The 21228-nt window shown below is 48.0% G+C and overlaps 1 protein-coding gene across 1 annotated transcript; it reads right to left on the reverse strand.

Annotated features, from left to right (window-relative positions):
• Positions 1 to 143: 143 nt before the first annotated feature.
• On the reverse strand, positions 144 to 18041 carry LOC124482619 (platelet-derived growth factor receptor beta-like). The gene is made up of 23 exons (XM_047043040.1): positions 17251 to 18041; positions 12599 to 12661; positions 11939 to 12220; positions 11267 to 11521; positions 10961 to 11091; positions 9715 to 9874; positions 8707 to 8890; positions 8157 to 8272; positions 7912 to 8029; positions 7556 to 7764; positions 7245 to 7339; positions 6876 to 7008; positions 6538 to 6642; positions 5573 to 5683; positions 5283 to 5427; positions 5011 to 5162; positions 4257 to 4360; positions 3824 to 3946; positions 3250 to 3361; positions 2925 to 3024; positions 2709 to 2814; positions 2271 to 2488; positions 144 to 1406 (listed from the first exon to the last, which is right to left on the reverse strand). Exons 2-23 carry the CDS (start codon positions 12645 to 12647, stop codon positions 1265 to 1267), a joined length of 3150 nt encoding a protein of 1049 aa, XP_046898996.1. The 5' UTR covers positions 12648 to 12661; positions 17251 to 18041; the 3' UTR covers positions 144 to 1264.
• Positions 18042 to 21228: the final 3187 nt, after the last annotated feature.

The following is a 21228-nucleotide window of genomic DNA, read 5'->3' on the forward strand; positions in this document are numbered from 1 at the left end:
AATGAGACATTCCAGAATAAAATACAATATAATTTCACATTCTAGAAAGAAATGTAAAAGGGTGGAATATAACATGATTGAATGCAATGTAATGGAATAGAATGTTGTCAAATAGAAAGTTGTATAATAACGAGTAAAGCATCTAACATTTCCTGTTGTGTTCCTTTATTGTTGTTAAAAATGGACACATATGCAAGCAAAGCATCATAACATAGAACCCCATCTGAAATACTCTTCAGACACTAAAATACACTTCTAATCGTTTCACCTTTCTAATCTATTCAGCTGGTCCTGCCATTGTCTTTGGTTAAAGTATTTTAGAAAAGTTTTAGCTTTGGTACCTTTACAGAAAATATAAACACACGCTTGTCATCAGGGATGTCATCAGGTAGCATGATATCAACTTTGGTAAGCTGGACTATGTTACTGCTGTAATAATGTTAGAGCTATACACTTCTGATCCTTGATGTTCCGCTGTACCTTCCTTTAAAGAATTTAGCGTCTGCTAAGTTAATATGACGTAAATATAACGTTTGCAGGGCAAAGAGGTACTCAGGGGTCTGGCTGGTTACAGGTTTTGCCTAGGCTGTGTACCGTAACACACATAACAGACCAAGTCAACATGTTTATGCTGCTCAGAGGGTGACATGGACTGAAACTCCTAACCAGGAAACTCCCCCCTGACCCAGAAAAGACGTCTTCCTTCCTTCTCCTCCAGACTCATCAGGAGCCTTCAGAAGTTTATCGATTTACCTTTATACTCTATAGAGCTTTCAGGAGTACAGAAGTCTACCTTCTCCTCTATAGGAGCCTTCAGGAGTACAGAAGTCTACCTTCTCCTCTATAGCAGCCTTCATGAGTACAGAAGTCTACCTTCTCCTCTATAGGAGCCTTCAGGAGTACAGTAGTCTACCTTCTCCTCTATAGGAGCCTTCAGGAGTACAGAAGTCTACCTTCTCCTCAGTGCTTTTGCAGATGTTGTGATACTGTGTGTATTTATGTTGTTCTCAAACATTGTACACCCTTACATCTGCAGTATAACACAGATTATAGAAAAATAATACAGCAATTGATACATTCTTATCCACTTTGCAGCATTCCTTAAACATACATATAATACCAATATACAAAGCCAACACAAAATATTCTTCTAAAACGCTTCCTGTGGTGGTCACATGATTCTCAGACAGAGGTTGTCAAGAAGATCTTTAATCAGGTGACCTTAGTCAGGTGACCAGAGTCATGTGACATTCATCAGGTGACCTCAGAGGAAGCTCTCTTCCTCCTCAGGAGTGCATGGAGACTGGCTCGGCTCCTCCTCTTCCTCTGGGTGGGTTTGCATCACTGGTGTTGAGGGCTCAGATATGGTGGGGTCTCCATCGCCATGGAGACCAGACTCCTGTGGGCTGGATGATTTGGTAATTCATCAAGTAATTTATTGAATGGTTGAATTAAATCAGAACAGCAGGTTTGACAGATAAAGATCATACCAACTATTATGAAAAACATTTGTTTTCATGTTTGACCGCAGATGAAAGGGTCCCAAGTTTGAGATTGCCCCTGTGCGTTTGCCGTACGTGCTGTTGCTGTTATCTAAAACATCTGCTAAACGATTGCATTATTACATTATCATTATTAAATAATAACATAGAAACACACAAAAAGAATAAGACAACGTGTGTGGTACTCTACAGTCAAAAAATAGTTATACAACAACATTACACAGATTTCAGTGCTCTAGGGGGGTCATGGTTGCAGTGAGTATTTCACCATCTAAATGCAGGCAGAATTGGGAAATGTCGTTATGTAGCCGACTGCTGCTTGTGAGTCACACGACTTCCCTGAGCACACAACAATGTTTATCTCCTCTAGGTCAGATGACAGGAAATAGTGGCTTGGGAATAGGAGCAAGGAGTTAGGATAGGGGGCTAAAGGAATAGGGAGTTAGGTTAGGTGCTAGGAGCAAGGAGTTAGGATAGGGGCTAGGAGCAAGGAGTTAGGATAGGGGCTAGGAGGAGTAAAGAGTTAGGGCTAGGATTAAGGAGTTAGGATAGGGGCTTGGAGGAGCAAGGAGTTAGGTTAGGAACTAAAAGGAGTATGAAGTTAAGATAGGGGCTAGGGACGCAAGGAGTTAGGAAGGGGACTAGGAGTAAGGATTTAGGATGGGGGCTTAGGAACTAGGGGGTCTAGAGGGCTAGAGGCGAGGGTTAGGGCTGAGTTTAGGACTAGGATGTATAGATGCAGTCACAGTACATAGGTTGATGTTGTACCTGTCTGAATCCTCCTTGGGAGTGTCCAGCACGTCCACTATGGTTTCGATGGTGACGTCAGGTATAGGTATGATGTAGGCAACGTGGGAGGGGACAGCCTCCTTTAGCTCCACCCCCTCTGAGGGGTCTGCATTCTGTGTGTCTGCCGCCCGGGGTCTGGTCCTCGCCACCGCAGGATGGTCGCTGCGCAGGAAGTTGTCACTGACCTGGATGTAGCGCTGACAGGAAGTAGAACCAAAAGAAGGAGATTGTAAACGTTCGACTCTGCTGGTGTCCAAGAGAAGCGGTTGCAAAAACCGCTTCCCTGCAGTTCAGCAGAACAGCAACAAGCAAAACACACAAACTACAAACTCACACGCGCAAACAAACACCAAATACACCTACACACACATGCACTATGAGCAACACACACCCTAACAATACTTAAACACACCTTACCTCCCTGTAGGAGTCCGAAAGTAGGTCAGCAGTGGTCTGAACCAGGGAGGAGAACCCAGGCCTCGACTCGGATTTCTCCTCCCAGCACCTGCACATTACCTCATACCTGCAGGGTTACAGTTAGGGTTAGACCTGCCCATTATCCCGTACCCGGGGGAAAGCATGTTGTGACTGTAAGTTGATGTAACCGTAAAGCGTGATGAAAGACGGACTCACATGGGCTGGGAGGCGTGGGCGGGCTTGGGCATACGGTAGCCGCTCTTCAGCGCAGTGTAGAACTGCTCGTTCATGGGGATGTCCGGGTAGGGAGGGCCTCCTGGAGGACAGGGAGTCGGGATTCACTTTGATTCAATTCTGATCGATTCAATTCAATCAGTGTGTCTATCAATTCAATCCGATTCAGTCCAGTTCGGTTTAGTCCAGTTTCGTTCAATGTATTTATCAATTCAGTTCAATGAAACGTGCTTCACTTCAGTTGGGTCCAGTTGAGTCAAGTGTGTGTATTAGTTCAGCGTGTATATTAGTTCAGTGTGTGGAGTACCCAGAGAGAAGATCTCCCAGAGCAGGATGCCGTAGGACCAGACGTCACTCAGGCTGGAGTACAGGCTGTGGAAGATGCTCTCTGGAGCCATCCACTTGACTGGCAGGAATGTCTACACACACACAAGTACACACATACATTCACACAAGCATGCACATTCAGACCCCCCACAGACACACACACACAGGGACCTAACATATTCAGGCATGGAGACAAACACGTTTCAAATTGCTGTGTACAATTCCAATGAAGAAGCCACCACCCACACACTCTATTACCACAGCGCCTCCGAATATCCACATAAACCCCCTCTGTCCTACAAAAAAAGGAAGCGATGACTGAAACAGGAAATGATGTACGTGAGTTGAGTTGACGTGTGTGTGGTCGTTCCTGATAAGGTCCCTCGGAACTACCGACTGCCCACTACTGCCCTTCACTGGCCTGACCACACACACACACCCACATGCACAACTACACAGTGATACACACACACACTCACACACAGACAGACGCGCACACACTGAATACTGAATCTTTATGGTAAGCTAGGTAAGCTTCTTCTAAACAAACTCACGTTGCCCTTAGCGACGTAGTTGTTGTCGTTGGCGAGGTCCCTGGCCAGTCCGAAGTCACAGATCTTTACCAGCTTCCCCTCACACACCAGAACATTCCTGGCTGCCAGATCCCTGTGGACACACTGGAGCGCACACATGCACACACACACATAAACACAAATGCACACAAACATGTACACACGCACACATACCAAAGATTGGTGCGCACCCAAGAACAAACCCGGTGCACCCATGGGCACATTGGATGTGTGATGTCAGGTCACACCTGAACTATATTAAGCACAGAAATTCAGTGTGTGTGTATGTGTTTGGGTGATTGGTTAAGGGAACGTGACAAACTGAATTGTGGAATCAAATCAACGCTTTCAGTGATTTGCGTCCTGGATTATGTGGCAAAAAGGTCATGAAAATCAAGTGAGAATGAGGACGTACATTTTTAGAAGACAGGAAGTCCATGCCCTGGGCCACCTGGAAGGCGAAGGCCACCAGGTCTGGGAGGCTGAGGCCCGTGGAATCACTGAGAGACAGCACCGGAGCTGGGGGGACAAAACGAGAGAACCTTTAGAACACTGGACAGTACAACCTTTAGAAGACTGGAGAACCTTTACTACACTGGAGAACCTTTAGAACACTGGACAGTACAACCTTTAGAAGACTGGAGAACCTTTACTACACTGGAGAACCTTTAGAACACTGGACAGTACAACCTTTAGAAGACTGGAGAACCTTTACTACACTGGAGAACCTTTAGAACACTGGACATTAGAACCTTTAGAACTGGGGGTCAGATGGCTGAGCGGTTAGGGAATCGGGCTGTTGATCATAAGGTTGCCGGTTCATTTTTCCTGACCGTGCCAAATTTTGTTGTGTCCTTGGGCAAGGCACTTCACCTTACTTGCCTTAGGGGGAATGTCCCTGTACCTACTGTAAGTCGCTCTGGATAAGTCTGCAAACTGACTAAATGCAAATGTAGAACACCGGAGAACCTTTTAGAAAACTGGACATTAGAACCATTAGAAAACAGCAGAACCTTTAGAACACTGGACAGTACAGAATTCAGAAAAAGGAGGATCTTTAGACCCCTGGAGACAAGAGAAGCTGGCTTCCAAGCGCAACATTGTCAAATCTAGCTGACTGACATCCCTGCACTTTATGAAACCGTCTGACGTTGTCATGGCAACGGTACCTTGTTCCCGGTAGCCGTTGCTGTGCGGACAGGGCGTCTCGTAGTCGCAGGGCTCGATGTCGGCGTACTTGATGGCATCACCCTGCTCCTTCATGGCCTCATACTCCAGACACTGCTCTATGGACATGTCCATGTAGCCCCCATCTGACCCACTGCAACACAGCGACACTGTGTGTGTGTTTGTGTGTGTGTGTGGTGTGTATGTGTGTGTGTGTAGTCAGGTTATGTGTGCGTGTGTGCATGTGTGTGTGTGTCCAGGGGTCCAGTCTTACCTGCGTCCTCCTCCAGGTGAGCTCTCCTCAGTGAGGATGACCCCCTGCTGGTCAGCCTGGCTCTGCAGGAACAACGCTCTGTTACGATGCAGGAAGTCCACCAGGTCACCATGACGACAGTACTCCGTCACCAGGTAGATGGGACCTGCGGAAAAGAGAGAGAGATGTGATATACATGTACAGAGAGACGCAAAAAGAGAGAGAGATTAAGAAAAACAGGTAGTAGGTGTAGGGTAGGCAGGTGACCTACTCATCTTGGTGCTTGTGTGTGTGTGTGTGTATGTGTTCACCTGTCTTGGTGCAGGCCCCCAGCAGGTTAACGATGTTCAGGTGAGGGCCCAGGTGACTCATGATCTTCAGCTCTGAGACCAGAGCCTGGGTCTCACTCCTCTTGGCAGTAGCTGCAGCGTGGACACATACGCACCCACCCACACACACACACACACACACACACACACAGAAAGACAGACAGACAGACACACAGGCACACAAACACTCACATACACACAGATACACAAACACACACACACCCAAAACTCACACACACACAGAAACACACACACGTACATGAGGAAACACACATTGACAGAAACAAACACACACACGCACAGACGCACAAAAACAAAGGCATTGCGTGACTGTGCCAAGGCAGTAGGAGAGAGGTCTGTGGCCACATGTCACTGGAACAAATGGGGCTCAGCTGCTGTTACAGCAACACACACCCAACCACAACACACACACACACACACAGAGACGACCACAGCTAAATGTCCTACCAGTAGGGAAGACTGTAATACAGTCGAGACAGTCTAGAAGTGTAGAGTACAGTATAGTACAGTACAGTAAAGTAGAGTAGAATACAGTAAAGTAGAGTAGAGTACAGTAGAGTACAGGGGCAAATCTAGGTTCCAAGATTTGGGGGGGCTAAGCCCCTAGATAAAACCTATTATTTTTCCTGTGACCCCGCAAAACTAGGGGGGGGGGGTCTGGGGGCATGTTCCCCCAGAATACATTTTTGAAAATATCCTTTTAAACATAGATTTTTTTATTTATTAAAAGTTTTTGGGGGGCTAATGAAACTTTTCATATCAGCCCCCCCAAAATAGAGCTAGATACGCCCATGGTAGAGTACAGTGGAGTAGAGTACAGTACAGTGCAGTATAGTCAAGTAGAGAAGTGTATAGGGGAGTAGAGCAGAGTACAGTAGAGCAGAGTAGAGCCCAGTAGAGTACAGTGGAGCAGACTAGAGTCGTACTCTTCAGCATCTTGACAGCCACCCTGGTGGAGGTGTGGTTGTGTCCCAGGTCATAAACAGTGGCCTCCACCACCCTGCCAAAAGCCCCCGAACCCAGAGTGTGACCTGGGGGGGAGGGAAGGGGTTGGGAGGGACAGGGGGAGGGTTAAATGGTGGGGGGGGAGGGGAGGGGTGGCAAGGGGGAGACAAGGAGAGGGTGGTCAGCTTCAAAATCTTGGGCAGGGGTTTTTTATGACACTGTTGTAACACCGGTTGCAGTTGCACTGTTGCAGAACAGCTCCAGAAGGACTGTAGTCACCAGGTTCAACGGTGAGATGGGGGTGTGTTTGTTTCCTCACCCAGGATGAGGCTGTCACGGGGTAGCTCCCAGGCGGGGTTGTAGGGGAGGTGCACAGGGTCAACGTAGGTGTACTCATGACCATCCGAGCTCACAGATTCTATCACCTTCCAACGGGTCTCATAGCGAGGCTTCTGTTCACACACACACACACACACACACACAGGTAACAGGTAAGGCAGGGGGCTCCATATTACATATAATCAGATTACTAGCCCGACTCCCTAACCGGTCAGCCACCTGACTCCCATTACATAATTGTATATAGCGGGACAACTTATTTCTTACTTCTCAATATGAGAAATACAAGGTGTTGAAAAAATTGCTGAAATGCGTGACCCTTGCGAGCCCTACTGATTGATTGACTGACCTTCCTCCACAGAGCAATGAGGATGATGAGGAAGATGATAGCGATGACCACGAGAGCCAGTACCGCAGCCAGCACTGCTACCTGCGAGAATAGAGCTGGGGAAGGGGAGGGGGAGAGGAGAGAGGGAGGAGAGGGGGGGATGGGAGAGGAGGAAGCAGGGGGAGGGGTGATGGGAGAGGAGGGGGGGGGGGGAGTGGAAGGATACTCTCATTTGTAATCAATATTGATCAAACTCTGTTCTAAGCCCGTGTCTACCAGTAAACCAAAAAGACCAATGTTATTCAACTCCCAACCACGCCCTCTACACTCACAGTTAGAGACCAGGCGTATGTCCCGGGCACGAATCCCTCCTTCGTTGTGAGCTTCACAGCGCAAGGCATTGACGGCGGCCATGTTGTTTAGGGTGAGCCGGCTGGCCACCCGGCTGAGCCCTTTCTCCTCCACAAAGGTCACGTTGTCCTCCACCACGACCTCCGGGCCAGTGGTCAGAGGTTGCCAGGGTGTGGACTGGTCACTGCACCTGGGGGGAAGGAAATAGACATTTCTGTGTGTGTGTGTGTGTGTGTTTGAGCGTGTGTTTGTGTGTCTGTGTGTGTGTGAGTGCATTTGTGTGTGTGTGTTTTTGTTTATGTATGTGTGTATGTATGTGTGTGTACGGGCTCCCAACCTGTTAGTGCTGGAGCAGCTGTACCAGTTGATCGTTGGCGTGGGAACGCCCTCGGTGACACACAGCATGTCCTGGCCCGCCCCCCTCTCGTCTGACAGGTGAAGAATTCTGGGAGGGACTGCACACAGGAAACGCGTCATCACCCCTCTACACACAGAAAACACGCCATCACCCCACACACACAGGAAATGCATCTTCACTGTGGGTGACTGAACGTTGTTCTTAGGTCCCCGGTGTCTCCTCACCTGTCACCTGCAGGGTAAAGGTCACATTCCTGGCCTCCTCCTTATTGGCTACCATGATGGTGTAGAGCCCAGCCTGGCCGGCCTTCACTCTCACCAGGGTCAGAGTGCTGAGGTACCTGCAGAGGAAAACACACACAGGCTGGGCAGTGCCGGTCTTAGCACATTAGGCGCCACCACCAGCAGAGGGTGCCAAGTCACAAATTATTGTTGCGGAATATGTGACTTGGCGCCCTCTGCTGGTGGTGCGGGACGGTTAATTAATGGATGAACTTCGGAATTTGCCGCCCCCCTCTTGATGACGCCCCTGCCTATGTCGCCTATGCCTTGGACTGGCCCTGAGGCTGGGGATAGCAGGCTCTGTGTGGGTACGTGTGTGGTTGTGAAGCAGGTTTTGTGTGAGTGTGTGTGTAACAGGCTTTGTGTTTGTGTGGGTGTAGCAGGCTCTCTGTGTGTGTGCACAGCATACTCTGTGTGTATGTGTGTGTAGCTGCGTGTTTGTGTCGTTGGTGCTCGTGTGCTCTGTGTGCTTGTCACCTCGTGCAGCCGTTACCTGGTTTCGTGCACCTTGTTGATTTTGGTCGAGACGTTGTCTCCGATCAGGGTGGAGTTGTGTCTCATCCAGGTGACTGAGGGTTCGGGGAAGGCCTCCACCTGTACTCTGATCTCCACGCTCTCATCCACCATCACTGATACCCTGGTGGGCTGCCTCGGCTCCAGCTCCACGTAGCCCCGCTCTGTAGAGCACCATGACAAATCAAACACACCCTAACCCTCGTGGAGCAGACCGCTAGACCATGTGTTTGTGCATGTGTGTATGTATGTATGTATGTACTGTGGAAGAAATTGCTATTTCCTGTGTGCTTACATTATTCATTTACATTTACATTTAGTCATTTAGCAGACGCTCTTATCCAGAGCGACTTACACTGAGTACAGGGACATTCCCCCCGAGGCAAGTAGGGTGAAGTGCCTTGCCCAAGGACACAACGTCATTTGGCACGGCGGGGAATCGATCAGGCAACCTTCTGATTACTAGCCCGACTCCCTCACCGCTCAGCCATCTGACTCCCTATTCACTAATTAATAGAACTAGTCATCGGATAATAGTTAGTATGTTCTCATGTAAGCTAGCTATTAATAAGAGTAGTTAAATCCAGAACTCAACTGAACTTAGTCACTCCGTTTATGAAGAGACGGACAAAACACTTTCTTCATCAGTGTGTATGTGTGTGTATGCCTGTGTGCGTGTTTTCATGTGTGCTTGTGTGTGTGTATGTGTGTGTGCATAGAAAGCCAGGAAAGGAGAGGGTTCCCGCCAAAAAAGGCTCTCCCATATCTCACTTCCAGCCCCTCACATCAGTGCCAACACTGCAAGCACTTTTGTGGTTCCAGAATTGGCCTCTTCAGTCATTTGAAGATCCACAAAAAAGACCCACCAGGACGACAATCATACTTGACTCGCCGATGATGATGATACATTTGTGTGTGTGTGAGTTTCCATGCGTGTTTGATGTGTGTCTGTGTGTCTTTGTGTGTGTGTGAGTGTGTGTACACTCACCTACAACCATAACAGTCAGGTTGTCTTTGGCAGTGTGTCCCTCGACAGACTCCTGAACCGTGCAAGTATATATCCCAGAATCCTCCAGTCTGGCATCTGGAATGCTGAGAAACGACCGGATCTTCTTCCTGGACATCAGCTCTGTCACCGGCTCGATTTTCTGGGTAGCCCAACGAGATGTCAGGGAGTTCGTATCAATCATACCTCAAAAACATGCCAAGTCAAGGATCAAGACACACACACACTTACTGTTACACACTTCCCACACCACACACCTACTTCCTGCTTCCTGGTCCAGGATTAATACACAGTATGAAGGATAAGACACGTTCATTACCCATGAGTCTTTTTATGAGAGAAATTGCTCATGGACACCAACATTGGGCCAGCATTGGCTGACTGAATGGTGGATGTCAAATTTAGCTGACTTGAAAGTGAGCCCATGAAATCCACATTTTGATGGTCATTTGCAATTTTGTCTGAATCAGGCGGAGCTGGTTCATGCAGGAGATTCCGAGACCTTAGCGCGTCACTAGCATCTCGTCATATCCCGCAGTTAGGGCACACCTTCTTAGCAGGGCGGGGTACTTAAACAGGATATCACGGCACTCTGTGTTGCTAAATGCGACACAAGATGCTCACTGTTTCTATCCTGCCGCCTCCGCCACCCCGGCCTCCCCCCATGGTTCTGTGTTTCCTTTGTAGGGGGAATGGGTTCGCTGCTCTCTGCTCGGATGTCGAGACAGTCTCCATTGGTCACGGCAGGGAGCCACTGCGAGCAAAACCATTATGCCAAAATATGTATTGTATCGTGTGTAATAAAGTATCAAGTAAACACTATTCATTTACATCTAGTCATTTAGCAGACGCTCTTATCCAGTGCGACTTAGAGTAAGCACTACATTCTCCCCGAGGTAAGTAGGGTGAAGTGCCTTGCCCAAGGACACAACATCATTTGGCACAGCCGGGAATCGAACCAATAACCTTCTGATTAATCGCCCAACTCCCTAACCACTCAGCTATCTGACCCAACTTCTACTGAGGCCTCCTGCCTGAACCTTGACGTATTCAACCGAGAGCTGAGTTGAGACATGACCAGAGAGGGAGACAAACATCAAGTGTGAAAGAGACATGTCTAGTTTTGTATGTAGCTGTGTATGTGTACGTGTCATGTGTGACATGCGTGTGCGTACGTGTGTGGAGGAAGAGGTGTGTAGTGTGTGTGTAGTGTGTGTGTGTTCTTCACCTCTCTACGAGGGTGTTCCCAGGTAAAGAAGACCATCTCGGCACCCATCGCGGTGCAGTTGACACTGAGAGCTTCTCCCTGCATCATCAAGCTTCGAGACGCAGTCAAGTGCACACTCACTGACTGGGGGACTGTGGGGAAGAGGGGTGGGGGACGGAGGGGTAGAGAAACTGTCAAGCTGGGTGGTCTCTCTGTGTGGAGAGACGAGCGTGTTTGAGTGCCTCCGTGCGCGTGGAGACGTCCGTGTGCGACTGTGTGTATGAGAGAGAGTGTGTGTGCACATGCGCGTGCGTGCATGTGCGTTACCGATGATGCTGTAGACGTAGAACACCTGGGACTCTCGCTCCTGTCCCTCCAGGGTTCCTCTGCAGACGTAGGCAGTGTCGTTCAGAACCGCCCTGAACCCACGGCTGGCCTCGTACTGGCCCGGTAGTGGCCCCTCGCCCGCCCGCTCGTACAGGCTCACGCTGACCCGCGGGTCGGACGCCACACAAGGGATGGTCCCTTCCTCCTCCTCCTTCATCACCACCCCAGCCGTTGGGACGAACCATCTGTCAGGGTCTGGACGGGGGAGGGAGGGAGGGAGAGTTGGAGGACGGGGGGGGAGAGAGAGGGAGGGCAGGGGGTGTTAAGAGGGGGGGGAGGGGAGAGTGGAGCGCAGGAGGAAGAGAGGGATGACAGCGGGGAGGGAGGAAGAGGAACAGAGGGACCATGGAAGAGGGAATGGTTACATGTTAACCATGTGTCAGACCAACATACGTAAATTAGCTTCCAGAATGAAGAGGATCACTTTCTTCTTCTCTCCCACTCTTACTTTCCCCCTCGGTCTTCCCCTCTCTAGCTCTCTTTCCCTTTCTCTTTCATCCCCTCTCTCTCCTACTCGTCAACTCTCTCACTATCTCATCCACTTCCCTGTCTCTTTCTCTCCTCCCCTCTCTCTTCCTGCTCTGGTCTCACCTGGTCCTCCTCTGATCTCACCTGGTACGAAGATAGCCAGGTCCCTGGTGTCCTCCTCCATGCCTTCCTGGCAGACGTAGTTCCCAGAATGCAATGCGGTGACGTTTTCTAGGATCAGAACGCTGGTGGCGCCCTGGTCCTCCACCTGGACCCCCTCCAGGGGGGGGTCTACGGGGACCCTCCAGGTGACTCTGCCCCAGCCAGAGCAGGTGATGGAGAAAGAGGAGTTGATCTGGAGGATGGCCTGGGTCAGGCTGGGGGAGAGCTCCAGACCAGCAGCCAGGTCAGGACTCAGCAGCAGGGCTGGGGAGCACACACACAAGGAGAGACCCGGGTGAGACCAGGAGAGAGATCAGAGGTGTCCGGTTAGTGGATGAGTGTAGAGACAAAGAGAGACTAGACAAGAGACCAGGAGACAGACTAGGAGAGAAACCAGAAGAGAGACCAGGAGAGAGACCAGAAGAGATACCAGAAGAGAGACCAGGAGAGAGTCCAGGAGAGAGACCATAAGAGACTTGAAGAGAGACCAGGAGAGAGACCAATATAGAGACCAGAAGAGACTTGAAAAGAGACCAGGAGAGAGACCAAGAGAGAGACCAAAAGAGAAACCAGAGGTGTCTAGTTGGTGGGCAGGTGTAAAGACCAGGAGCAGTGGACAGGTGTGAAGCGAGAAGGTCTTACCTGCCATGACAGACACCAGGACCATAGACCTTCTCCTGATTCCCTCCATCCTTGCAGGACACACTGATAATGGAATGAGAAAAGAGAGAGAGAGAGAAAGAAAGAAAGAGAGAGAGAGAGAGAGAGAGAGAGAGAGAGAGAGAGAGAGAGAGAGAGAGAGAGAGAGGGGATGGGGAAGGAAATAAAAATGATAAGAGAGATAAGGAGAGAGGGAGAGAAGAATGAGAGAGAGGCTGACAGGGTGGGAGAGAAAGAGAAGGAGAGAGAGGGAGTCAGAGGTAGTAAACAAGTTCGACAGGGAGAGGCGAAGCATACCTCTAGCCGTACACAGTATGAGATGTTGTTAAATTGGGGGATGGAGGGATGGAGGAGTGGAGGGGGAGAACTGTGGTGTGGAAACAATTAAGGCTGCTCATATCAAAGACTTGGGAGAGGGGACATGAGGAGAGGAGAGAAGAAGGGAGGAGAGGAGAGGAGGGGAGGAGAGACTAGAGGAGAGGAGAGGAGAGGAGAGGAAGGGAGAGGAGAAGTAACCTGCTGGAGGGGGGTGACACACTAGTTCAGGAATTTCGACTTGTGTGTTTTCTTTCAGCTCAAATGCAATGTCCTATTCTTACACCTTGGAGATTTTGCTTGTGTGTGTGTGTGCGCGCGCGCGCGCTTTGTAGTATGTCTATTAGGTGGATAGCAGCTCACAGTAGTGCCTGGCTATTGGGTAGTTTACGGGGCTGCCTTTTGCTCTGCAACGTCATACAAGGTTAGATAAGTTTAACAGCTGGAGCAGAACTACACTGCCGTCTGTTGACATGAATCAAACACTCAATCCAACCATTCAACCAACCAACAACCTAGCCTGCCAGTAAGCCAGCCAGTCAACGTCCCACTCTCTCCTCCTTCTGTGTCCTTCCTCTGGGCTTTACAAGATCTAAGACACAGATACCCCCCCCCCCCTCCACCCCCCCAACCCCCCCCCCCTCCCCACACACACACACACACACACACACACACACTGCTCAATCCTCTCACCAACCTCAACCTCCTGTCCTCCTCCCCTCTCATCTCTCCTCCTGTCCTGTCCTCTCCTCCACCCCATCCCTCCCTCCTCCTCTCATCCACCTCATCACAGTGAACGTCAGTAGCATCAATGTGTTGTTCATAAATCTGATGGTCGAACCATGTGTGCCAAGTCAGGAAATTCCATGTCTCTGAAGCCAACGGTTTTAAAGAGAAAGTGGTGGAGTGGAGAGAGAGAGAGAGAGAGAGAGAGAGAGAGAGAGAGGGGGGGGGGGAGACATTTCTGATTTGTAAAAGTCTTTATCGAGCAGTCAAAACTGGCAGGTTACATCACCCTGGACATTAGAAAACCTACCACACTAAAGCAGGATCTCAGCTCAAAATAAAGAGAGAGAGGAGCGAGAGAGACAGAGACAGAGAGACAGAAAACGATACACAACAAGGGAGAAAGAGTAGAAAACAAAGAAAGAGAGAGAAGGGGAGTGAGAGAGAGGGAGAGAGGGAGAGAGAGAGGTGGATGACCAATAGGAACACTGCAAGCAGCATTAATCATCGGTTTTATAGAGTTCTTTACAGAGTTCTTGCTAGGGTCCGTTTGTGGGGAATTTCCACTGGGTGTTTGGCTGAGGTTGTGATGAATATTCTGATATGTCTACGTGTGTGCTGACTGTGTGTGTGTGAGAGTGTGTGTGTGTGTGTGTGTGTGTACGTGCATTTGTGTGTATGTGTGTGAGTGTGCGTATGTGTTTCTGGCAGGTCTCCTGATGTGCAAACATAGCTAAAAGCAAAGCATTTACTGTACAGAAAATCAGGATACACACACACCCACTTACAAACAAACCTCTCCATTCAACACTTTCAATATTTTTGTTTAAAGACATTCATGCCTTTTCAGTTTGAACATTATTTGTATTCTACTGTTTGTTCTAGTTATTGAATAGTCTCCCTACTGCTTGAAAGTCCACAGTCTCTCTACAGTATACAAGTTTAGTGTTTATGTCTCTAGAAAATAAAAACACTACTTTAAGTATTTTATATACAGAGTTGATGGTCTCTTCTCCTCTGCGTTCTTCTGCAATAATTCATAGCGGCAGATTGCTTTGACAAACAGAAACATGAAGACTTCTCGTCTGGTTTGCTTGGTTGCTCTCATCCTCTGCAGCAGGGAGTTGACAGATTCATGCAAAACACACTGTTAAGCACACCTCCTAAAGGCTTACATGGGAGGATGCAGTGAGTACTTGATTTAGGGGAGTGTGACTGTGGATTTGAACAGCTAGCTGAACGTGACCACAATGAGAGAATGGAGAGGGGAGTATTTTAAGACTTTGTTTTCATTTGAGGGAAAATCTCTCTCTATGACTTTTCCCTGTGGTGGGGTTAGCAGCGTATCCTGTGATGGAAACTTCTGGGGCAATGGGGTTTTGGGCTGGAAAACACACGGCTGCTCTCTGCTGACGAGGTTGGACGCCTGAAGAGTCATGTGATGATGTGAAGGTGAAGGCAAAGATAAAAGTGAAGGTGAAGATGTCAAGGTGAAGGTAAAGTTGAAGATGAAGATCAAATGCAGATGAAGGGGGCAACCTCTGCTCTGTCTGTCTGTCTGTCTGTCTAGGAGGGTCATGTCTAGACAGGTCCTATATAATCCAGCACCATGACAATCTACTATACCCCAGCATTATGCATCGGTATACAGTATGCTCAAACAAAATGGACTAATCTAGTGGCCCTCCGAGGCCAAGCCGTGTCATCAGCTGACATCCCTCACCCAATCACTGCAGGTGTGCTAATCTAAGGTCCAGGCCTTATCCTCCAGGGAAAATAAACACTGCATTCATCCACAGACCTGAACACATGCTGAAACCCCATGCGTTCCAGGCATATTGTGATATTGCTACCACCCTCCACCATCCTCAGTTCCATCACGCTGTCTTCTGAATCGTAACTACGGGACGTTGTTGATACTCTCCAATGGAAACTCCAATGGATTTCGCTGACTTTCAATGTATGACATGTGTTTTACTGCACCACCTGAGAGTCCTTCCATCTTTTCCAAGTTTTTCCGTGTCTTCTCTGAGGGTTTTAGGTTGGTCATCGATGCTGATCTGTGGCTCTGTGTGAAGCGGTTTGACTTTGCTTACTAAAAGGGCTAAACCCCAAGTTGATTTGATTTCCTGTCCACAGAAGAGTTACAATAACCAATGCTCCCTGCCTTGTATGTTGTATATATTTGTGCTATGCTAGCTGCTCCAAGGCACGGAGTTTTCACCTCTTGCAGAACCAGTCCTCTAAACACAAACCTATTTCCATTGCAATAAATGGTTAAATCGGTGTGTGAGTGGCTTGTCAGAAGTATAAACATTCCTCTAAATGTCCGCTGGCCCCATCCTGAACCCTGACAAGACGGTCAGCATTAACAGACCTGCTGTTTGTTGACAGTGTGTATTTGTCATTCGTTTTTGGCTGTGTGTAGTTATTGTTAGTTGTAGTAACTGTTAGTTACTGTTAGTAGTTGTAGTCATTGTAATTACTGCAATTGTCCCAACACAAGCTCTTCTATTGTCTGGCCCCCCAATGGTGGAATCAACTCCCCACCTCCATCAGAGACACTGACTGTCTCCCCACCTTCAAGAGAAGGCTCAAGACACACTTGTTCAGAGAGTACAACGGCACTTAGGAATGTTTGGCTGGACCTGATGTTTCCTCCAGGATCACAATGACTCTTTTTGAGAAACTTGTTGCTCTTGTTGGTTAGTTGTAACTGACAAATCTATTGTACTTGCTGTGTAATATAATTGTGTTGCTTGCTTTTTTCCACAGGTACACCCTTGCACTTTTCAAGGTTCCTGTTGTTTAATTGTATCTTGTTTAATGACATGCTCTTCTTGTTCTTCCCTTTGGGACTTATTTCGTTTTCACAAAGTATGCTTCATGTTTTGGTTACCCGCAATGTTTGTTGTTATGATCAGTGACCTATTCACTTTTGTAAAGCGTTCTTTTGGAAGTCGCTTTGGATAAAAGTGTCTGCTAAATGCATCAATGTAAATGTAAATGTAATTGTTAGTAACTTCATGTAATGGTTGTTAGTTGTTGACAGCGTGTTGTTGTTAGCTGTTAACAGTGTTTATGCATTGTTAGACGATGGGAGTTTATAGTTGTTGCCAGCTGTTGACAGCGTGTAGTTGTTGTTTGTTGTTGACTTGTATTGTATGTAATAGTTTGTCAGAGCCCCTGCAGATGAAGCTTGACCTGTGTCTGTCTGACACAGATGTTGGTTTACAGTTAGAGAGGAATGTCCCTTTAGGAATCACCACAGCGGTCTGACAGAGACCAGCAGGAAGTTATCTCTCTGTCTCTCTCTCTCTCTCTCTCTCTCTCTCTCTCTCTCTCTCTCTCTCTCTCTCTCTCTCTCTCTCTCTCTCTCTCTCTCTCACACACACACACACATATACACACTCAAAGATATGCGTACATAAACACTCACAGACACACCGACAGACTCACACTTACACACTTACAAATATACATAAACACACAGGCACACATACGTACATAAACACACATGAAGACGTTGTAATGCAACTGGAAGCACTTTTTCCTACTATGTGGGTTAACAGTGAATGAGTGGACCCACAGACCTGTATATCCGATCTGCTCTCCTGGGCTGGAGACTCCCTCAGTCTTTAGGTCTGGAATAGACTCCCTCAGTCAGCAAGTCTAGTTTAGATTCTCTCAGTCTCCAGGTCTGGAATATACTCCCTCAGTCAGCGGGTCTGGAATAGACTCCCTCAGTCTTCAGGTTTGGAATAGACTCCCTCAGTCCGCAGGTCTGGAATAGACTCCCTCAGTCAGCAAGTCTGGAATAGACTCTCTTCGTCTTCAGGTCTGGAATAGACTCCCTCCGTTTGCAGGTCTCTGTCAAAGACTCCCTCAGTTTGCAGGCTTGGAATAGACTCTTTCAGTTATTGTCAGTCTTTGAAGCTCTTAAAAGAAGGAGAGATGTTCTGTGGTCGCACCTTCCCAGTGGATCTTCTACCTGTGGATCTTCCAGCCTGGATAACCCTAACCCTAACGTAATCCTAACCCACACCTGGACAACAGGCTGTAATCCTCCAGGATCAGGGGGGTTCTGGTACTGTTGGTCCTGTTGACCATAATCCAAACAAGAGAAGGTGATCAAAGATCAACTTGACCACGGTTTCTGTGTCCCTCAGCTCCAATGCTTGAAATCTATTTGTTCCTAGAGATCCGTGAAACAGAGAGAGAGAGAAAGAGAGGGAGCATTCTACTTCTCTCTGGAAGTCTGAGCTGCTCTGCTAAAGAAGTCTCCTTTTAGCAGAAAGAGCCGGCGTCTGTTTTCAATCTTAGTCTCCCCCCCTCCTTATTTTCCCTCTCTTATCCTCCCTCCGTGCACCCCGTCTCTGTTCCCTCTCCCCCTAGCCCGCCAGCACGCTCTTCCTCCTCTCCCCCTCTCCCCCTCTCCCTCCTCCTCCCTCACCCTCCCCCCTCTCCCTCCTCCCTCATCCTCCCCCCTCTCCTCTTCCCCTTCCTTCTCCCCCTCCTCCTTCCCTCTCCTCCTCCCTTCCCTCCTCCCCCTCCCCAGGCAGGAAGTGAGTGTGAGACTGGAGAGTGCAGGGCTGAGGCCAGGAGCTGAGCTCAGACATTCTGCTCTGTCTTTATCGGTGGGGCAGGGGGGCAGCCTTCAACTAGAGTCTGTAAAAAATATAAAGTGTGTGTGTGTTTGTGTGTTTGGGTACGTGGATGTGCGTGTGTGTATGTGTGTGTATGTGTGTGCAGTCGTGTTGTGTGTGTGTGTGTGTGCATGCATGTGGATTTTCTTTTTATACACACAAGGTATCTATTCCAAGGTATTGTGTGTGTCTGTGTGCATGTATGTGTGTCTGTGTGTGTTTTTGCCTGCATACGTTTGTTTGTGTATGTAGATGTGGATATGCGCGCCTGTGTGCGTGTGCATGCATTTGTGTTTGTGTATGTCTGCGCAAGTGTGTGGTGTGTGTGTGCGTGTGCGTGTGCAGCATGTCTGCTGTGCAGCCAGACTGACCAGCTCCACACACTCAGCACTCCTGTCAACATGTGGCATATTTAAACACACATGGAGTATGCCGGAACCAGGACTAAACTGGGAGCACACAGACACAGGACTCATTCAGCTGCATGTGTGTGTTTGTACGTTCTCGTTCACATAGAAACCGTCAGTTCTGGAGCCCAGAATGTGACCCTTCTGAGAACAGCAGGAACAGATGAGAGAGGAGAGGAGAGGAGGGGAGGAGGAAGGAGAGGAGGGGATGGGAGGAGAAAGGAGAGGAAGGGAGGGGAGAGTGGTGGACAGAGGAGAGGAGAAGAGAGAATCCTTTGAGTGCAAACAGGGACATCAAGTATTCCCATTGCAATTATCTTAACTAGCAGCAGGAGGCGCCAGAGGACATCCCTGTCTAGATTTCAGGGAAAGAACAGCCTTACATGATTAACTCCAACACCGTTCCTACAGGGGGATAATACGCATTATATTTATATTCTTATCAGAAACCGTATTTGAGGAAAGACCATCCTGGTAGTTTTATTCATAACGCCGCAATGTAAATATAATTGTATTTCTTCATGTAGCCAATGTTTATTTATTTTTTGTTGTGTTTGCAGGTTAAGATGCTTTAAGAACTTGTCTCATACCAATAAATAATTCTGAGATGTTGTGTTGTGAAATTGCTGTTTGAAAACATATGGAATATTGTTAATATATTAGGACAAGGCTAAGAGATATGCTTTTCAGGCTTTTCCTGCACTGAACTGATGTAATAAATGCAGCAATAAACCCATCGAATAAATTGAATTCATCATCATTATGTCCACTTTTATAGGTTTATTATACTGTCCAATATGTCAATAATAACACGTTATAAAGCAGGAGAGTTCCAGCAAAAGCTTGACGATTACAAGCTAAATGAGGCTGACCACTGAGAAATGCAGTTCATTAATCCCCAAGGAGGTAAGACTCTGTAATCTGTAATATTCTGTTTTGAGCTGATTGTAAGGTAATAACTTTTTATTCAGCTTTTTGAAGTAATTTTTTTATTACTTTTTATTGCTGTTAAATTTATGTAATGTTTGATATTATATTTATGATATTACTTTCACTTTGCTGCACTGTACTCTGGAGTATTGTAGTCAAGATATTATTGTTGCACTTTAGTTTTCATTAGTAACGTTGCATTTTGCCTGGTGGCTGAGATGTGGTTACTTTTCAGTGTGCCTGGTAAATGCAGACTGTTCCTTGACTCTCACCAACAAAATACTGTTAGAACAATGCACTTCTAATCTTTGACATTCTACTTTATTTTCCGTTTATATGAAGCTTTGGATAAAAGCATCCGCTAAATTAATATCATTAAATTCAACTAATTTCTATTATTGCGTAGACAAAATGTATTCTGTAATGTATTCATTACAAATATCAAAAATCGTATTTGTCAGTGTGTGACTAAGTGCAAGTGCATGTCCCTGTGTATGTGAGTGCTTGTCTGCACGGCTGTGTGTGTGTGTGTGTGTGTGTGTGTGTGTATGCATCTGTGAGTGTGTGCATGTGTGTGGGGGTGACAACATATTAGAGGCCCATACGGGAAAGAGTTCTTGCAGCTGGTCAGCACTTCTACTGTCCCCACTGTCTCCATGGCACCCCTTGTTGTCGAGGAAGTCACACCTGGTTGTGAAGTGTGACCTCACACCTTCCTGACCCCCCCCCCCCCCCCCCCCCCCCCCCCCCCCCGCAACCTTCCCCCCTCCTCAGTCTGAACAGAACTGGTCTTTGGCTCGTTCTCCTCCTGTCCATATCCACAAGTCTTTTTCACCCCCTGAACCTACTGAGAAAGGACACAAACTTTCTCTTCTTCATGGAGACTTGTTTGAGGGAGAGGCAGGGAGAGGCAGGGGGATGGAGGGAGTCGAAGGGAGAGGCAGGTAGAGGCAGGGGGATGGAGGGAGAGGAAGAGGGGTGGAGAGGCGGGGTGAGTGAGGGAGAGACAGGTAGAGAGAAGAAGGGAGAGGCAGGGAAAGGAAGGGAGAGGCAGGTCCAATGGGGGGGGGGGCAGTCTTGGTTAAAATGTGTGTGTGTGTGTGTGGGGGGGGGGCATATACAGGGCTGGCAGACTGAGGAGGTGCAGAGTGTGTGGGGTGAGGTGGAGGGGCAGAGTGTGTGTGTGTGTGGGGGGGGCAGAGAGTGTCTGTGTGGTGGCGGTGGGGATGGAGGGGTCAGAGTGTGTGTATGTGTGTGGGAGGGGGTAGAGTGTGTGTGTGTGTGTGTGTGTGTGTGTGTGTGTGTGTGTGTGTGTGTGTGTGTGTGTGCCTGAGAGACCCTGGTGAAACAAAGCAGTGATGGACCTCTCCCTTCTCTCCTTTCCTCCTCCTCCTCCTCTCCTTCTGCCAGATAGATTCTGAACCTGTGAGTTTGACAACATGAGTATGGTGTTTGAGGTGAATATGACCATTTGAGGCTGTGACCCCATTTATCATGAATAAGAATATAGAAATTTAAAAAAATACAAAGCATATTGGGTAACAATTATATTATTGTATTCATTATTATTATTATTATTATGCCAACA

This window comes from Hypomesus transpacificus, chromosome 20, assembly GCF_021917145.1.
Source record: "Hypomesus transpacificus isolate Combined female chromosome 20, fHypTra1, whole genome shotgun sequence".
In the NCBI taxonomy this organism is placed as follows: domain Eukaryota; kingdom Metazoa; phylum Chordata; class Actinopteri; order Osmeriformes; family Osmeridae; genus Hypomesus; species Hypomesus transpacificus.

Coding starts and splice junctions, on each gene's coding strand:
- LOC124482619 (XM_047043040.1), bottom strand. CDS start 12,647: ATGGAGGGAATCAGGAGAAGGTCTATGGTCCTGGTGTCTGTCATGGCA. Junction 11,522..11,938: donor CCTGGCTATCTTCGTACCAG/GTGAGATCAGAG, acceptor TCCCCCGTCCAG/ACCCTGACAGATGGTTCGTC. Junction 3,362..3,823: donor ACTACGTCGCTAAGGGCAAC/GTGAGTTTGTTT, acceptor GTGTGTGTGTAG/ACATTCCTGCCAGTCAAGTG.